This window comes from Bemisia tabaci, chromosome 8 (assembly GCF_918797505.1).
Source record: "Bemisia tabaci chromosome 8, PGI_BMITA_v3".
In the NCBI taxonomy this organism is placed as follows: Eukaryota; Metazoa; Arthropoda; class Insecta; order Hemiptera; family Aleyrodidae; genus Bemisia; species Bemisia tabaci.
Window position 1 is genome coordinate 20,935,380 of NC_092800.1, and position 19,060 is coordinate 20,954,439.

The 19,060-nt window shown below is 40.1% G+C and overlaps 1 protein-coding gene across 7 annotated transcripts in view; it reads left to right on the forward strand.

Annotated features, from left to right (window-relative positions):
- The window catches only part of kcc (solute carrier family 12 member kcc), a 149,143-nt gene that overhangs the window by 64,748 nt on the left and 65,335 nt on the right, over positions 1-19,060 (forward strand). For 6 of the 7 annotated variants that reach the window (XM_019044787.2, XM_019044788.2, XM_019044782.2 and 3 more), the window contains exon 2: positions 11,407-11,595. The exons of the other annotated variant lie outside the window; for it this stretch is intronic. In XM_019044787.2, coding sequence (XP_018900332.2) covers positions 11,407-11,595 — 189 coding nt within the window. The remainder of the gene's footprint in view (positions 1-11,406; positions 11,596-19,060) is intronic. 7 annotated transcript variants of the gene reach the window in all.

Here is a 19,060-nt window from a genome sequence, read left to right on the forward strand (position 1 = left end):
AGAAAGATTGGCCACCTGAAAATCGAGGTGTCGTTGTAAAGTTCGACTTCTCATAATTTCAAAAAGTTAAGGATTTCAGACAATGGGCCTTTAGTGGACAAGGTTTGACTTTCAGCACTACGCAACATGTTTCCTCTTCCAAATTTTAGAGGAACACAAATCGTATAATGGAAAGTCTGGAAGTTAACTCCTAAAGAAGCAACGGGTGTTTGTGATATAAACACTGGCAGATTCAGAGATCAAAACTTGCAGTTTTAGTAAAAAATCTCATGCCCGACTCTCTAATTGACTCGATCCACTGTGCGGCGATGACAAGAAAAACACGTGGCTTTCCTTTCTGGAAAATGGGGGTTTTCATCCCGACGCACAATGGATCGCGTCGATTGGAGAGGCCGGACAAAATGTGGAAACTTTGAACGCTTATAACTCCGTTTATACAAAACTTTGAGGTTCTAAAAGTGGTCCCATTGAATTTCTCATAAAATTTTCTCTCAGAAACACCCCTTGAAATTGAATTTGTGACAAAAAAACATCTAAAATTGAAATGGAGATGTTGCAAGTGTGAGGGATTTGCGATTTGACTGTCGATTCTTATGTGAAAGTTCGCGAGAAACACGATGGTGCCACTGGTTTTATCTGAAATCAACTCCCAAGCTCAAACAAATTTCTCAAGTTGAGGCCAAAATGGAGGGGATATTCCCAGCTATCCTGAGAGTCCACCTCTACATCAAGACGAACTCTCCATGCAAAGATAGGGAGCAAATACATTGTCAGGGCTGCCACTTTATTTGGGGACTCCAAAACTGAAAATACAGCAACCCTGCTAATGTACTTGCTCCCTATCTTTGCATGGAGAGTTTGTTTTGATGTAGAGGTGGACTCTCATGATAGCGTGGGATATCCCCTTTATTTTGGCCTCAACTCGAGAGCTTTTTTTGAGCTTGGGAGTTGATTTCAGAGAAAACCAGTGGCACCATCGAACTTTTATATAAGTATCAAGAGTCAAATCGCAAATTCCTCACACACGCAACACCTTCATTTGCAGTTTTAGTCAAAAATTCCATGTCCGACTCCCTAATCGACTGGATCCACTGTGCGGCGATGACAAGAAAAACACGTTGCTTTCCACTCTGGAAAATGGGAGTTTTCATTCCGACGCACCATGGATCGAGTCAATAGGAGAGGTCGGACAAAATCTGGAAACTTTAAACGCTTTTAACTCCGTTCATACTAATCTTTGAGGTTCTAAAAGTGGTTCCATTGGTTTTCTCCTGAAATTTCTTCTTAGAAACACCTATTGAAATTGAATTTGTGACGAAATAAACATCTAAAATTGAAATTTTAGCCGGAAATTTTATGTTCGACCTCCTCTATTTACTCGTTCCATTGTGCGGCGACGACAAGAAAAACCCCCTCGGCTCCGGCACGTCGGGCTTTTTGCAAGCGTTTTGCGCGAGCGGGAACGGCGACCGCGCGACCACGTACGTAAGAACAAATCCGGGAGCGAGACATAACTCACACCGCACTTCATTATTCAAATAACAACCAAAAAGCACTCGCGAAGTGAGTACTTTTTACCCCCCCCCCCCCCCCCCCCCCCCCGACGCGTGGTCTCCGAGTGGGGATCCCTGATACGTACCCGTACCCCGCCGCGCGAATGCATTTTCATGCCCTCGACGACACGCCCTTTAACATCCCTCGAAGCAGCGTTGTCGGATTTTAGAGGTCGCCGTGTTTTTTGAACGACCCCGTCGAGAGAAATAAATGGACATATTCATGATAAAAGGAACTACGGCCATTGGGTTTACGTTTTACATGGTCCCTTTTAGCGTAAAAACTTCTAAATTAGAAGTGGGTCAGTCGAGAAATAAATGGACATATCCATGCTGAAAGGAGCTACGTAACACACGTTAAAGAAACTACGTGCGTAGGGTTTACGTGTTACATACTTCCTTTTAAAAACTTTACAAAACTTTACAAAAACTTCCAAACTAGAAGTAGGTCAGTCGAGTTATAAATGGATATATTCATGGTAAAAGGAACTACGTGCATAGGGTTTACCTGTTACAAAGTTCCTTTTAGCGTAAAAACTTCCAAATTAGAAGTGGGTCAGTCGAGAAATCAATGGATATATTCGTGCTAGAAGGAACTACGTGCGTAGGGTTTACGTGTCACATAGTTCCTTTTAGCATGAAAACTTCTAAATTAGAAGTGGGTCAGTCGAGAAATAAATGGACATATTCATGCTGAAAGGAACTACGTGCATAGGGTTTACGTGTTACATAGTTCCTTTTCGCATAAAAACTTCCAAATTAGAAGTGGATCAGTGGAGAAATAAATGGACATATTCATGCTAGAAGGAACCACTTGCATACGGTTTACGTGTTACATAGTTCCTTTTAGCATAGAGACTTCCAAATTAAAAGTGGGTCAGGTTACGCAGTTGAAAAACGGAGTGAATTTCCGAGGTGAATCTTAACATGGAATCTATATTCATGGCCCAATTGAAGTGCGAAACCGCGTATCTCCATTTTCGATGTCGCAAACTTCCTCTCGTAGTTCTGTTTTCTTCGAAAAGCAACCAGTCGACGTAATTTCTTGAAACCCCCTTGATGTTTCCTCTCTGTCAGCAGAATATTCTCAAGATGTGAAGATTGTTTGTTTCTGTTTGAAAAAATGAAATAGGAACAGAAATTTTGAGCTGCCGCGTTAGAGGTGCATTGTTTTGTACTTTGCCCATCGATATCGCGAAGTGAGTTGCGTGGTTTTGCAGCTTTGCCGTAGATATGTTTAAATTTTGGAAGAAGTTGTTTTGTTTTAATAGAAAAAGGTCGTAGTTAAGCGCGGCACGAAGTCGGAGTCCAGACTAGACGTCTCATTTCGCCCCCAATTTTGATGATCCATCAAGCACATCCATAAAGCACGATTAGTGGCATCAAAGAGTCATGTGAGTTTGAGAGCCTTTTTATGTGGTTATTTTTTTCTTTTCCACATATCAACGGTATTTTTACGCAAATGTCTCAGTTTGATATCGTCGTGAAATTGAGGTTATTCTTATACGCGCAAGATTAGGCAATGAACACATTATTCTAACATACTCTGAAATATACAGTGTCAAGAATCGAGGAGTGAAATTCGATGCTGGAAACAGTGCCCATAATGAAAATAAAGTGAAATTAGCACCATAAAAACGTATCGACACTCCGGAAAGAGAGTCAATTTCGCGCCGTAATAAGGCGTTCCGTAAGGAGAGGTGATTCTGCTCCGCATTCATTTCACTCGGGGTTTTTTGGCACTAGGTATACATACGGATTTCGGCACAGAATTTACCTCCAAAATGTTTAACAGTGTAGAAAATTGCGGCCAGAGACAGGAAGGCGAGGCACAGGCGCTTTCGGTTGACGCAGTATCAGTAACGGCGCTAGGATACAACTATTCGTACTCGAGGAGTTGTCCTCATTGCATAAGCTAAAAATCGAAGGCGCGTTTGTTTTCCAAATACTCAAAACAAGATGCTACATGCTAATTGCTGGCCATCTTTCACTCACGGTGTTAAAAGGAGTATTTTTACCGTCTGTTATCTTTTATTGGGGGTGGGTCCTCTTAGTATTCACTTGGTTCATACCGTAGACGACGCTTCCTGGCCCATTTTTAAAAAAAAAAAAAACCGCTCATGAAAACTCGATGCTTTGCGTGATTCACATCGCGCGCTGAACGTTATCATGACAGCCTCTGCGATATAAAAATCTGGCAACCTCAATCTTTACGCTTTGGCTCAGCTAGAGCAAATTGCTTATAGTTTGAGCAACACATGCTGGGAAACGAACATTGCTCGATTGAGGAGCTTGCTGAAACCGTTGTAGTGCGCGAATTGACTCACGTAGAGCTTTGAGTTTCTTGTGAGCGGGCAGTTCAAATTCCTCGTAACCAATGTGAAATAAAAACGGTAATATCTTCGTCAGGAGTTAGTTTCAGTAATTTTCATTGCGCAAATCTTGTTGTACGTGAAATTTTGGTCAGGCAACATGTATCAGAATGCTTAACTTCGTACCTTATCTAGTGGTGCATTCTTTGATATCAAGGGTAAGGGCCAGTCCAGATTCTTTTTTCCTTCTTTTTTGGCGGCTACACCTGTTCTGGCCGCAATCGGAACTCAACGTGGCACCCTCGTGCCGGGTACAAACTTCCGAAAGTGTCATCCTTGATTTATAATAACTTCCAAAGTGAGTGGCGCGGTTTTATAACACCTCCCTCTCTTTTTTTCCGGGCTGCTCTCGCTTCCGTTATCAGCTCCGCGAGTTTGCTTAGCTGAATTTAATGCCGCTCGTTCGAAATCATCCCCGACACGTCGCCTCCGACTGGAAGTTCCGCCATTTCCTTGATATACGAGACATTTATGGATGGACCCGCGTCCACAATTTCGATTCCTGAACGGGATACCTCGAGAGTCGAGGTGCTTCAACTTCGACGATTGGAAAAACGATTAGACGCCTCTTTTTTACGAGTCCAGCCCGACAGGAGTGAGCCAAATAACTTTGAAATGGTGTGTATTTTGTAATGTACAAATTGGAAGTAGCACTGGTTAAAATGACTTCAATCAATATCAATCAAGTCCGATTTTATGAGTAAATTTAAAGATCTTATCTTTAACATCCTGTGCGTTACATGTTTAAGTCGTTAGAGATACATAACATACTCACGCCGTAATTCATTTTATCAACATTTCAGTCGGTCGCTTCCGACGAATGGACGTATTTCTGCCAAACGGAACTATGTGCATTAAGACATGAGCCCTGAGACCCATATGGAAACATGCATAACAGGGCTCACGTCTTAATGCACATAGTTCCGTTTGACAGAAATACGTCCAAATGATCCGCTTTAAGCAGATAGGGACGAAGTCACATCAGGCACACACATTGCCAAATTTCATCGAACAATTTTGTTTTGGAATTGGCGATTGTATAGATTATTTTAAAAATTTCAAGGAATTGCTTCAAGAAGTGAAGAAAGTGCTTCAAGTCACAGACGAAATTCCTTGAGATTTTTTAAAGAGTCTACACTACCGTTCTATTGTAAAAAATAAATTATCGGATGAAATTTGGTAATAGCTGACGTGGCTCGGTTTCCTTTCAGCTTAACACGTGGCTCAAATTTTGTTCAAATGTTTTTAATTATTATAGGATTTTTTGTCTCTTGGCACACTACATCAAACTGGAATCCATTTTAGTTTTTTTTTGTCCAAAGTAAATTGTCATTGTACGTGATTTTAAGGCTATTGAAAAATACAGTCCAAATATGGGCTGACCTATCCCTGCTGATTTCAACCTCTGCTCCTTCTTTCCTACTATATTAATCGAAAATCAGTAGCAGAAGATCTTTCAGAATTTAAATAGAAAATGAAAGAATAATCTATTTCAGGAGTCAATTAAAGCGCCTTTTAAAGCGTTGCAACTTTTACCGGAAAGATGCCGATGATAATGATGATATATGAATAATGGGTCAAGTAGTCTTCCTCGTTAAACTACGATTAGGTTCTGAATTAGATCATCCAGCATGTTCCCCATCAGACATTATTAATTACACATTGAATTGCTCCCCCTCCCTCGCAAAATACATTTTGAATAATGATATACCATTATTAAGGGTTGTTAAACATATTTTATCTCCGGGTGCCATCGTAGTTTTTCTCAGGAGTAACTGGCAACTCAGTAGACTGTGCAGGGCACCCACTTGTCTTTTTGAAAGATGTCAAGCCTCGACTGCACATAATTCAGAGTTTGTCGCCTTTTTCTTTATTAGCACTCCCCCCTTCTTTTCCCCCTCCTCCCCCTCTTTATTCTTGAGCTCGTGCCCTGCAGACTCCGAGCTTGTCTCATCTTCTTCCATCCGATTTTAACTTTAAGTAAGCATTTTTCTCGCCTCTCTCTCCGGTTGCAAACCTTATTGACTTAATGATTCGTCACGGTTGCCAGATGAACTGCATTTTGTAATTAGGAATTACTCTTTCTGACTCATCCATAAAAGCCTCTATCTACATAGAAAAACATACGTTTTTTTTTTTTTATGGAAATGAGCCAAAAATATCAACGTTACCCAAGTCCGAAAATCATGCATTAAGAGCCACGGAACTCGCGAGATTTGTATGCAAAGGGAAAAATCGCTATCCTATAGGGATAATTTCCCTTGTCGAAGGGTAAACTTCAATCAGATAGGGACTTATGAAAAAGAAATTCATCACAAGGAAGCAAGGTTGTTTTTTGTTATTAAGTATATGAGAGAGCTCCATCGTCACGAAAAAATGCTCTCTCGTTGCAATAAGTATTTTCTTCATGTATTACGAGTAAGTATTGCACTCATTGCAACAGAAAACTGGGTTAAAGCGGTTTCCTTGCGTTTATAGATTCCATTTATTTTTTTTTTTTTTTTTTTTTTGTAAAACCGGGAAAATTTTTTGGAGAGAAATATGTGTATGTCAAGTTGGACCAAAAATTCCGTGCGTCTTTCGCAAATCCAGAAACCCAGGGACAAGAAGATTACGAGGCCCCAGGCGCTCTCGGTTGACGCAGCATCAGTAACGGCGCTGGGATACAACTATTCGTACTCGAGGTGTTGTCCTCATTGTATAAGCTTAAAATTGAAGGCGCGTTTGTTTTCCCAATACTCAAAACGAGGTGCCATGTGCTAGCCATGTATCACTCGCAGCGGCTTGGTGTTTGAAAGAGTATTTTTACCGTTCGTTATCTTCCACTGGGGGGGGGGGGGGGGGGGCTTGGTTCTCACGTGGTTCATACCGTAGAGGCTTCCTGGCTTGTTTTTAAACAAATCTAAGAAACACGGGATCATCTAGAGATTATTACGTGCCAAAACCTGCAGAAATTATGGATGGAAATTGGCCCAGTTGATGTTAACATCAAACTATAACTTAAATACTAAGATGTATCATTAAAATGAGAAATTTAGAAATTTAGTGACGGAATATTAAAAAAACTGGGTCATATTTTAAAAATTTAAAAATAATGCACTCTTCTATAGTTAATTTTGTGCAATATATCGACAAATTTTGAATTTGGTCTTACCCCGCGAGCGGATTATAACAAAAAAATACAATTTTTGGGAATTCTGATGATTCAACCGCAGCAGAAAAAGATTCTGAGTTATACGTATTTCAATAACTCGGTACCATGCCGATAATTAAATCCTCATAAACAGGGCAAGAACAAGCTTAATTGACAAATCTTTACATGTTCGATTGGAAGAATTAAGTAACATCTTGAAATCGATCAAACTATATGATACAAAGTATGAAATATCGCTAAAACAGTGTATTTCTTATTTTCTGAAAACTCGACTCCTGGCGTGATGGATGCTTTCAGGTATATGAAGTATCACGCTGGAATAGAGGTGGATGTAGCAATTTGGAAACACCAGCTCTCCTCCGTTTGAAATTTTGTTGATCAATCGACCCTTGTTGGAGCACCTGACCCCTCTGAGAATCGACACATTTCCATAGGTTTAAATAGGGGGAAAACAATATTGACAATTTGCTGGATCCGCCAAAGTGCCGGAAAAAGAGTCCAGGCAAGAATCAAGTTCTCAAAAACTGGAGAAGAATGTATGTACTTCTTCAACACATCTCCATATGTCCAATTGGAGATATGAAGTAACATCTCACAAGCAATCATTCTATTTGTTTGAAAATATGAAATATCGTCACAGAAGCTAGTACGGTTCTTGTTTTTTGAAAACTTGACTCTTCGTTGGTTTTGAAATCAATTGATGTTCTACTGCACAAGGTTGACGCTGGTGCAATCCAAAAAGAACCCGTGAGAGGTAAAGATGAAAATTGATCGGTGAAGCGCGAGGGTGCTTGGAAGTTGGGCGCTGGAGCAGGCGACGGAAAGGGTTGAAAAAAATTGGGCGGAGATGGCGGGCGCGGAAGCTGCAGCTGCCCGCTCTACGGTTGTCAGATCAGCCGTGTCACGCGGATTTTACTAACGTGCAACGGGTTGATTTTCTTATGACATTTGGGAGGAAGACCGAACGAAGAGTAAGCAAAAGGAAACGGGAGGAATTATCGGGCCTGGTTTTTTCTGCCTACGGCTGTTCCGTCTCCGTTGCCAGATCAGTGGCGTGGCCTGCTTTGCGATATATCGATTGACCTGTCATTTAAACCAATGGAAAAGGATCGATTAACAGGGTGTCTATACCGGACACCTTCATATTCGATTCTTTACCACAACTTTAAATGGGGGAAATTGTCACCTTCGGCCAAAGTATTACAAACGTCAAAATTTTTGCCGCCACTTAATTTTTTTACAGAGAAATTTTTCAACGAAGCTGTCCGAAAATTTCACTGAATTTTCATTGTGCTGCCGATAATTTCAGTGAAAATTTCAAACAAAAACAACCAACAATTTCTCTGTACAGAAATAAAATAGCGGCGAAAATTATGGATTGTCGCATGTGATACTTTGGCCGGAGGGTGACGAAATATCGATGACCGATCATTTACGCCTCGCCACTGTGCCGGATGAATTTTATATTGAGGACGGTAAATTAAATCCATGATGCCTGGGACCGAAAATATCTGTAAACAACCGGGAAGCAAGCAGGAATTGAAATATTTAAAGGAAAATCAGGGAAAAATCAAGGGATCTGCTCCAGGAACCGGGAATCTCTTCTTCTATTGCTTGGAGACCGTTTTTTTTTCTCCTCAAATTTGTCGGGAATTTTAAGTTCCCAATGTTATTAGGTTTACGTAAATGCACCCAAGCCGCCATCATTGACCTCTAGAATGACATACTTGAATTTTCAAATCGGCGTAATGATATGAGAGCTTTTATTGATAAGATAAAATGAACATCAGAACGCTCTTAGAATTAAAAATTTGAATGTGCACAGAAAAATCGGCTGAAAGAGAAAAAATTTGATGTTCATGTTTGGAATTCTAGAAATTTTATCAGCAAAATTCCGGGAAATTGGAAGAAAACTTTGGTTTTGCATAAGAGAATGAGCTTCTAATAATCAAGGAAAACAATAAGCATCATCAAGAATTCTAGACATAATGCTCTCTACGATACTATTTACTTGAGCTTTTTGAAAAATAACCCAGAAAGTGGCGGGTGGCCCTTTGAGAGCGCGAAGCATCCTCTGAGGTATGGGCCACGTAAAGAAGCCAGGAATCCTCAACCCTCCCACCCCCCCCTCCGGATATAAGCGCCGTTTATTACAAGGCTAGGGTACCTCGTTTTGAGTATTCGGCAAACAGACGCGCCTTCAATTTTTAGCTTATGCAATGAGGACACCCCTCGAGTACGTATAATTGTATAAAGGCGCCGTTACCGTTGCTGCGTCAACCGAGACACAACCAAAGCGCCTACGCCTCGTATTTCTGTTAATTATTCTATGTTTGAAAATGACACCGATGATTTAAGATAATTCCATATTACCAACTACAATTTATTTTCCAACTTTAACCGCGTTTTCCTGGAAGTTACCGTGATATCTATCTCTCTCTGCGATGCCCTCCAAGTTGTTTTAAGAGAACGGCAACACGTATGCACACTAAGAGGCACGCCCCGTGGCCGCTACACGGCCCAACGCTAAAAGGCTCTTCCAAGGTATCATCTTTCGAAAATGTAAAGAACGCGGTTGCATCTCCAGGTCACGCATTACCAAGTGATGATCGTAAAAATCTTACCTAAAATCCTACCTAAAAAATCTTCAATGGCCCCTGAAAATCGAGCTTGATGCGCCACATGGCTCCTAAAACTCAAAGATGAGTTTCGAACACTGATGATGATGGTGATGATGATGATGATGATGATGATGATGATGATGATGATGACGATGATGATGATAAATGATGCCAGATTTCTTACTAGTATATTGTCAACTCGACCAATCTTTTAAGCGGCGGACGTGCTATTTTTTTCTGAATTTGATCCAGTTTTTTTGGGTGGTGTTTCCGTTACCACCCGGCAAGGATGGTGCTGATGTGATGTCGCGCTGAGAAACGACCCCCATCGCGAGATTGATTTTCCCGGCGCCCCGTTGAGCCTAGTAGTTGCCGATTTTCGCTCGGTTTTCACAAAAGCAAATTTAAGGATATTAGATCAAGCCCTGACACAAATGATAAATGTCCGTTTAGCCTTTGTTATCCGATGTCCGGGCAGGCAATATTCGACGAAATTTAAGCGGGCGAAACTGTCTGCATGTGCTTTACCTTGGCATCCTTCGGTGGATATGTAAAGCATTTCAGGCTCGAAGTTTTGTTTTTTTTTTCTTCTTTTTTTTTGAAGGTAATAAAATGCTATGGCGCATTGGAAATTTGTCTCAAAATTTATTTCTCGATTAAGTTGAACATGCTTATTACTTTATCGGGCAATAATGTTTGTCAACGTAATTAAAACGAAAAACTTTTCTTCTTTTTGAGGCCGCACAAGGAATGATCAAAAATTTTTAAAAAAGTACTCACTTGCACGTCAATTATTACAAAATTGACGTGCAAGTGAGAATTTTTTTTAAAATTTTCGAACAGTGTATGTGCTTGTTTTGTTTCTTATTCCAGATCTCCTTTGTACTCATATGTTTAGACGATACGCAATTCAAGCCCTGTAAAGATTATCTTTAGGTCCTTAAAAACTTTTGAAGTTTCTCGATTTCGTTCGTTTTATATATTTTTGTTTCACAATGTGACGTGCGCACTGATCCGTCACAATGTTTTTAAGGAGCTGAAGATGAGCTTCGCAAATAAAGCTTGGAATGTGCATCTTCTAGACATCTAAGTACGAAGAAGATCGGAAACGAGAAAGAAAACGGGTTCATATTTCTCGATTACTCACTTTTTTCATTGACTGATCATTGCATTAATTGACACGGCTACCCTTCAGATTGAAATATGAGACTTTTATTTTACAGCGCGGGTGCATTTCACCCCCGAGGATTTTCCCTGTTCAATAAAGTAAAGATGTAAAATATATTCTAATACCAGGCACGTAATTTGGACTCATCAACTTGTTTGTTTTTCATAACGACTCAAGCGCAGCTCATCGGTTGTTTTTGGAAGAAACCGCGGGTGTAAAGCAGGTCAAATCCCGAATATTTCTCACGAGGAACCCTTTAAAAAGGCCTCGGAAGCATAATGCATGCGGATCCAAAACATTTAAGCATCCACCTTTTCTCGGGTGAGTTATGCGCCTTGCGGGAGAATAGAAGTGACAGTAAAAATATTAAAAGTGATTTACGGTCTCGTATTTTACTATTATTTCGCCGCAGCCCTACCCTACACGAGTAAAACTTCCCGGGCGGGTTTATCCGTTGTATTTTTTTTAGGTTTTCCTCTACGCCTGCACAGTTCTCATCTCCTTCTTTCTTTCTTTTCTTTGTTTCTCGGTCGGCCAGAGAGTCTGGGTAATAATTTCGGGAACCAAATAAACGAATTGTGGGACAAGTTCGGCGCTGAATCTAACCACCTGGAATCCTTACCCGACCATATTAAAGAATATTTCGACGAAGAAGGGAGCGATCAGAATGATCAGCCCGATCACCAAATTGACGAGTCAGAAAAAGCCGATAGCTCGCCTGTGCCAGGTAGCCTCTTTTTTCAAATTTTTCAAAAGCTTTTTGTCGTAACCGTAATTGAGACGATTTTGGTACTCGTAGTATGTTTTTCGTCGTCTCTTTTGTTATCGTATATCGTAACTATAATCGAGTATGTAGGCGCTCTTATATTGACCCGGAAATCTATTTGGTTCTGTATCTAGAATAAATTAGTTTTCATTTCGTTTCATGTAAATTTACCCCCGACTTATAAAATATACGTATTATTCTCTGCCTTTAAGAATCATACAGAAAGTTGAGTATAGCGTGACAAACTGTTGTATCAATACCTCCTTAAAAACAATTAAAGAAATCTCTAAAAGTTTTCGGAGATAATGACAAAGTGATACGTAAATCTTAGTCTTATTAAGCCAGCAATTTTCCCCATTCTAAATTTCATCTATTTTTTAACCAAAAGTCTTGGTTTAAATATTTTAACTAGAAATTAAAATGAAAGGACCCATTAGAAGTTAAAAGAGACTTTGTTTATACCAGAAAACGTACCGCGCAAAATATGGTTAAAAAACTTTCATTATTTTCTGATCATATTCATTGATTGATTTATTTAGTTAGTAATCGAAGTAGATTACTTTAATATTCTTCTATGTCAGCTTCTCGAGTTTAATCTGAGAGATTAGTTAAGTGCAGTATCAACAAAAAATACTATTTCACGATTTTATTTTGATCAATTTACAATTATTACTGTTGTATACAGCAAATGATTATACTTTCGTTTTGTTAAAAAAAGGGGAACAAGAGAGAAAAGTGCGTACACTACTACATTTTTTAAAAAATACATTTGTTTAAAAATTCAATTTTTGTGCAAGGTTGTGATAATGTTAATGTCATCCTGGGCGAATGTTTTTTAATTGTATATAAAGTTTACTTAATGTGCAAAATCATCCCAATCAAATATAGATTGGCATTTTTTAAGTTTCTTTAAACCAGTATCTATAAGTATTTGAAGTGAAGAAAAAAATTCATACAACTTGGTTCGATAATTCGGAATAGTTCTCATAACTCTCATTGTATTTGCTCCTTTTTTAAGCTTTCATTATCAATTTTCATAAACGTAGCACCTTGAAAATGTATTTATGGAATCAACTCCGGGTAAAATGGGCAATCAGGCTATCAGCAGGGGACTCCCATTAATGAATTTAAAATTACTTTAACTTCAAATGTTTAATTAAATACATTTTCATCAGGCAGGACGTCATATACTAGGGACAGCATTAACTGGACTAAAGCTAAGAATTCTATCAGTAACTTGTAACCCTCGTGATCATATAGCATTGTTTTAACCCCTCATGCTCAGTAAAGTAGACCAACATGATGACACACAGATCCATATGTTTAGTTTCTTGAGTAAACAATTGGTGTAGTTTTCCTTTTCTGGCTTATTCCTCTCAAAAGATGTAATGTTGAAAATGTGTTCATTTTTTGCGTAATTTATCATTACTATATAGCTCTCTTTCTCAAGTTCACTTTTGGACTCATATAACTGTATACTAATTCAAAACGCACATTGCTTGTGTTTTGCTCGTAATATTTGTGGTAAAAATTTGTTCTCATGTAATGTCATAGTTTTACGTGACTTTTGTTAAATTACAGTTTTCTTCTGTGTTCGCTTTTGCGCACTTTCGTGTAATCAATTATCATCGTAATTTGCCTAAATTCCAGAAAAATTGCAAGAGCCATAATATCATTCAGTAACTCTAAGTATTTGTTTTAAATATTTTAATCGTGTTTAAAGAAAATCGTCTGTTTTCTTTTTACTACATGTAGCACAATAGGTTACTCATAAAACGCACAATAAAGACAAACGTTGAAATTGAGCATTAACCCCATTAAGTTTGGATCACCCTTCATATCTGTAATGAACAAGGAAAAAAATTGAATGTTGCTTCAGCATTTATTATGTTGAAAAAATGTACAAGTATAAATCCTGATTTCACAACAAATAAAATCCTAGCTTAACTACGTCCACGGTTAAATGAACAAATTCGATATTGAGTTAGAATTGTTTTAAATGTAAAATTGGCATTTTGATACTTGTCGCACATTTTTTTAACAGTATAAATGCAAATCAACGCTCAATTTGTTTCTGTGTCGTTTTCTCCAACAATTTTGAGCTTTGAAAATCGAAGAGAGGGAAGGAGAGGAGAGGAAAAAACTGAGTAAATGACTTTACTTCATGGATTGTTTCCGACGTTCTTAATTCCAGAATCAACAACTAAAGATAACGCTCGTGGTTACAAAAAGTATGACCGAGCCTGCAAAATTGTGTCGTCCCGATCTGCGAGAGAAGTTTGATGCTGTCGGGGCTGAAATTTTGGCAGGAGTGCTGTCGAAGGGTTCTTCGGAAGCGGGCGGGAGTATGAGGAAAGGGGGAGGGATAATTTCGCGTTGTTATAGATAAATCGCCGGCCTGTCGTAAACTTTCGGCGGAAACGCAAATATACACGGATACGTTTCTATACACACTTGCCTACGGCGCCGGACAAACGCCTACTTTGTGTCGCACCCTCGATATCATTGATCGCGTTAACTGTGAGCGCGGCGATATCAAGTCGCCAGCCGAATTTGTTCATCTCCCGGCCCGGTAGATTAAAGGATCTCGAAATTTAGCAACGCAGCCGGTGCTGTTCAAAATACAGGGCTTTACGCTTGCAGAATGTAGTGCCTTTATTGAAATTCCACGGCCCGTGTAGCGTTGCTCCGGAATAAACTTTGGAATCCATGATTCCGAACTTCGAAATTGGGATGCTCTCTAACAACTTACAAGTTTCTCGAACGTAAGTGAGCACTAAGCATCCAACAATTGTTGAAGAATCAAAGATTTCTCTCTTGAAGACTACACTAGTAAATACGCTATCCACGGAGCAATAAAGATATCCGACTCTTTCATATTGGAAAGTTGTACACTTCTCTTTCGCCGAAAATCTCGACCGTGAAATACCGCGTTTCCAAATGGTCAGATCATACGACTTAAAAATTTTACTCCATTTATATTTCGAGAAAATTTGTTCAGGAGTCTCTGAATTATGACTCTCCTGAATTATGATTCACCATGCGCATACGCATGAAACTCCATTCCTCTCTTACCTAAATCTCAAGTCATTAAACTTCCTTTATAGTACGAAATGTGTGCACCAGATCTTGCCCGTAGCCGTTGTTTCCCGAAACGCGGCCGCTTCGAGTTAATACACCTCCTCATTCCCAACAGACCTGGGTTTTGTCTTCTACAATTTCTTCCAGATATTGCCTCTATAATGAGCCAAAATGGTGGATCGTTAAATGAACCGCGTTAAATAAAAAGGAACCAAGCCACATCAGCTATTGCCAAAAATTGGGCAATTTAATTTGTTACATGAAAACGGTTGTGCGGATTTTTGTGCAAATGTCAGCGAATTTTTTGCATAGTGCAAAGCAAATTCCTTGAAACTTTCAAATGGCCTGGTTACACGATCAATTTCCCGTCAAATTCAGATCAAATGGTGACTGGTGCGCACCATCTACCATCAAATTTCTGCGGCCTGCAAAAATTTGATAGTGGATGATGGAGCTGTGGGGCTCATCTTTCATCTGATTTCCACACAACCGTGCTTATTTCATGCTTATTTCAATCAACACGCTGTTTTAATTAGTTTTACTCATCAATCTAGATAACTCTCGACCGCCATCTTGGTCATAATTTTGATCGGAATTTGACGGGAATTTGATCGTGTAACCAGGCCAAAAGGAATCTGCGCAAACGTTCTCCTGTAAAATATTAAATTGCCCAGTTCAATTTGGCAATATCTGATGTGGCTTGATTCCTTTCTTCTAAACGCGGTCCAAATGTCGTCCATATATTGTAACCCTTGATTCCCAGCCCTATTTCATGGTCCATTTTGATTATTTCATAAATCCCAACCCCGCTCCCAGTTCGGCCCCGAGTAAGTTTTCGAAAATGAAAATCCGCCTGAAATTGTTCCCGAGCTAAGGTTTAATTTAATAAGTTCAAACCCGCAATTCATAACCGGGCGACTTGAAAGCGCGCACGAGAGTCCCCGCCGAAGGTTCGCCCCGACCCGACTAGGCATTCATAATTCGTTTTGATTGTAGCATGCAGCGTTTGATTACGAAGGATCCGGAAAGTTTCCCAAATTGGATTAGTCTAATTTTTGTCGCTCCCGGGGCTCGCCTCTCTGTCGCTGCACGCTCAATTGAATTAACGCTCTCAGCCGGGTTTGATGGAGCCCGGCTATTTTTACTCCCTCGGCGCGGCGGGAGGTTACCCTTACGACTTTGCAAAGGGTCTCCTGAAACGGACATTTTTGCAGAGAGAGCGGTTGCACACATCAACTTGCACTTGGAGAACCTCCGGGCTGATTGTTGAAATTAATAGACAGAGCCTGGCTATTTTTACTCCCTTGGCGCGGCGGGAGGTTACCCTCACGACTTTGCAAAGGGTCTCCTCAAAAGGACATTTTTGCAAAGAGAGCGGTTGCACACAGCAACTTGCACTCGTAGAACCTGCGGACTGATTGTTGAAATTAATAGACAAAGCGATAGACAAAGAAGACTTACAGCGGGCTGAGTATTCAAATTGATAGACAAAGCAATAGACAAAGGAGACAAAAGAGATATCGAAGGATCCTTTTGGTGGAAGAGGGTGGTTGCAATGGTCAAAGGACTAGGTGATAGACTAACTGACGGCAACCCACGAGAGACCCGATAGTTAGTCCATCATTTTCTCCCTTAGTCTATAGGAGCCACCCAGTTCAACCAATAGGATTGCTTGATACTCCTTATATCTTCTTTGTCTATTGCTTTGTCTATCAATTTCAATAATCGGCCCGCAGGAGCATTGAGCGATCCTATTGATTGAAATGGATGGTTCTTGTATACTAAGGGCTAAAATATTGGACTAATTACAGAGTTTCTGGTGGGTTGCCGTTAGTTAATCTATTACCTACCGTCTTTGTTTATTTCAACCACCCGCTTTCACCAATAGGATCACTCCATACTCCCTATGTATCCTTTGCCTATAGCTTTGTATATCAATTCAAACTATCAGCCCGCTACGGGTTCATTATTGAAAGTGATTGACAAAGGAGACAGAGATAAAATGGTGTGATCCTATCTGTGGAAGCGGGTGGTTGCGATGCACAAAGGAGGTAAATAGTAGATTAAACAGAGGGAACTCACGAGGGACTCTGTAGTTAGTCAATTATTTTCGCCCTTAGTCTATAAGAGCCATCCTTTTCAACCAATAGGATCGCTCCATTTGCCATTTGTCCATCCATTCCAACAATCATGCTAGCTGCTCTAATCAGATGCTGGTTGTGCTGGTTGACCTCCTGCGGTGTAGTGGGTTGTAGCTCTGGCGCTATGACCAATTGACCAAGAGGTCCCGGGTTCGATTCCCGGCCAGGTAACCTGAGTTTGATGGTCTCAGGCAGTAGTCACATGAGTGTGGGATTAGCGAATAGGCTATATTTAAAACTTGATGAAAAAGAAAGAAAAAAAAAGAGTTTTTGAGGTTTGAATTTCGGTTCTTTAGAAAACCCGGCAATATCGAGTCGCTCACGAAGTCGTATTACAATACATAGCTCAAAGCGTAAATTCCTGACGCATGCAAGAACTCCATCTCGTATTATGAGTATGTGGCTCCACTCGGCGACACACAGTGGATCGAGTCAATAGAAGATGTCAGACAAAATCTGGAAGCTCTAAATGCGCATAACTCCGTTTATAGTAAACTTTGAGGTTCTAAAAGTGGCCCCACTGATTTTCTCGGGAAATTTTCTTCTAGAGGCACCCCTTGAAATTAAAAATGTGACGAAGTAAAAACCAAGATTTGCAGTTTTAGTCTAAAATTTCATGTCTGACCTGTCTAATTGACTCGATCCACTGTGCGACAGTGCGAGCTGAATTCCATTGCCTCGCGCTAAGGGCCCTTTCGTATTTGTGCTTTTCAAACTTTTGTTACCCGCCTCGCCGGTTACACGGTTGCCTAAAGTGCCTATAGCTAAGGAGAAACGCCCTATGAACATTCGAACGTTGCCAAATTTTCCCCGAGAAAGTGCGATTTCACTGGGAAAATTATTAATATTTTTTCTTAAAATTTTCAGATACTCAGTTAAAACTCTGAATGTAATTCTCTAGAAATGGGCCTGTCGCGAGGTGCGGGCATTACGAGTTAATAACTGATTCCAATGGTTAATGTTACGATACGAACGATGGCGCTATTTAAAAATCTTGTTATCACCTCCCAAACTCAAAAAAAGCTGTTTGAGGAACCGATCCATTCAAAACGGTCACTTTTACGTGGGAACGGATCCGATACACTCGTGACGTCACAGTACGTGACGAACTTGGTCCCTTCATCGTTTACAATGCATTGCTTTATAAGGAATTGACAGCCGTTTGATGAAAAGACCAGGTTTGTTGAGTGGTGTGACGTCACGGGTGTACCGGATCCGTTCCCGCCTAAAAGTGACCGTTTTGAATGGATCGGTTCCTAAAACAGCATTCTTTGAGTTTGGGAGATGATTTCAAGATTGTTTAATAGCGCCATCGTTCGTTAGCCATTGCCATTAGCCATTGGAATCAGTTATTAATTCCGAATGCCCGCACCTCGTGACAGGCCCATCTCTAGAGAATTACATTCAGAGTTTTATCTGAGTATCTGAAAATTTCAAGAAAAAATATTCATCATTTTCCCGAAAATTTGGGAATCGGATCCGAATTTTTGGGCGCTTTTAAGTTGATTTTTTGGGTTTTTGCTGGTCAATAACTCCGGGAAAAATGTTGTGACATCAAGGTCCTTAGTCCTTTCGATACAAGCAAAAACATAACGAATAATTGGTGCAACGGGCCCATTTGGAAGAGGATTATTCACATGTTTTAAAAAAGATTGTAGTTTATACACTGGAAAAAAAACACACATTGGATCTAGAGTCTAGACTCTTAAAAACATCGACAAGAAAAAGCACTCTTGATTCAATCAGAATCTAGCTTAAATCAAGAACCAAGCCTCTTAATTTAAGCGGATTTCGTTTTGATTCAAGTAAAAATCCGATTGAATCAAGAGCATTTTTTTGTCAATGTTTTCAAGAGTCTGGACTCTGGATCCAATGTGTTTTTTCCCCAGTGTATAAAATAAAATTTGGCAACATCTGGACGTTGATACGGCGTTCTTCCTTGTGCAGGAGCGCAGCGTCGCAAAAGCGAAGGGGAAAACGGGAACGCCACCCCGTCCTTTTTAGTTGTTAAACCATCAGTTTTTACTATTCTGAATTTCTAATTTTAAAGTTCCAAACGAGTGTCGGTTTGTTATAACTTTGCGCTGCCGCCGCCGCCGCCGCCGCCGGTGCGCAGAATGTGCGCCCCCGTGCCGCCGCTCCAGCAACTCCTTTCCAAACTCGTTAAAGCCCTGTTCCTCGCAGTTGTTTAGCGGTTGAAATTT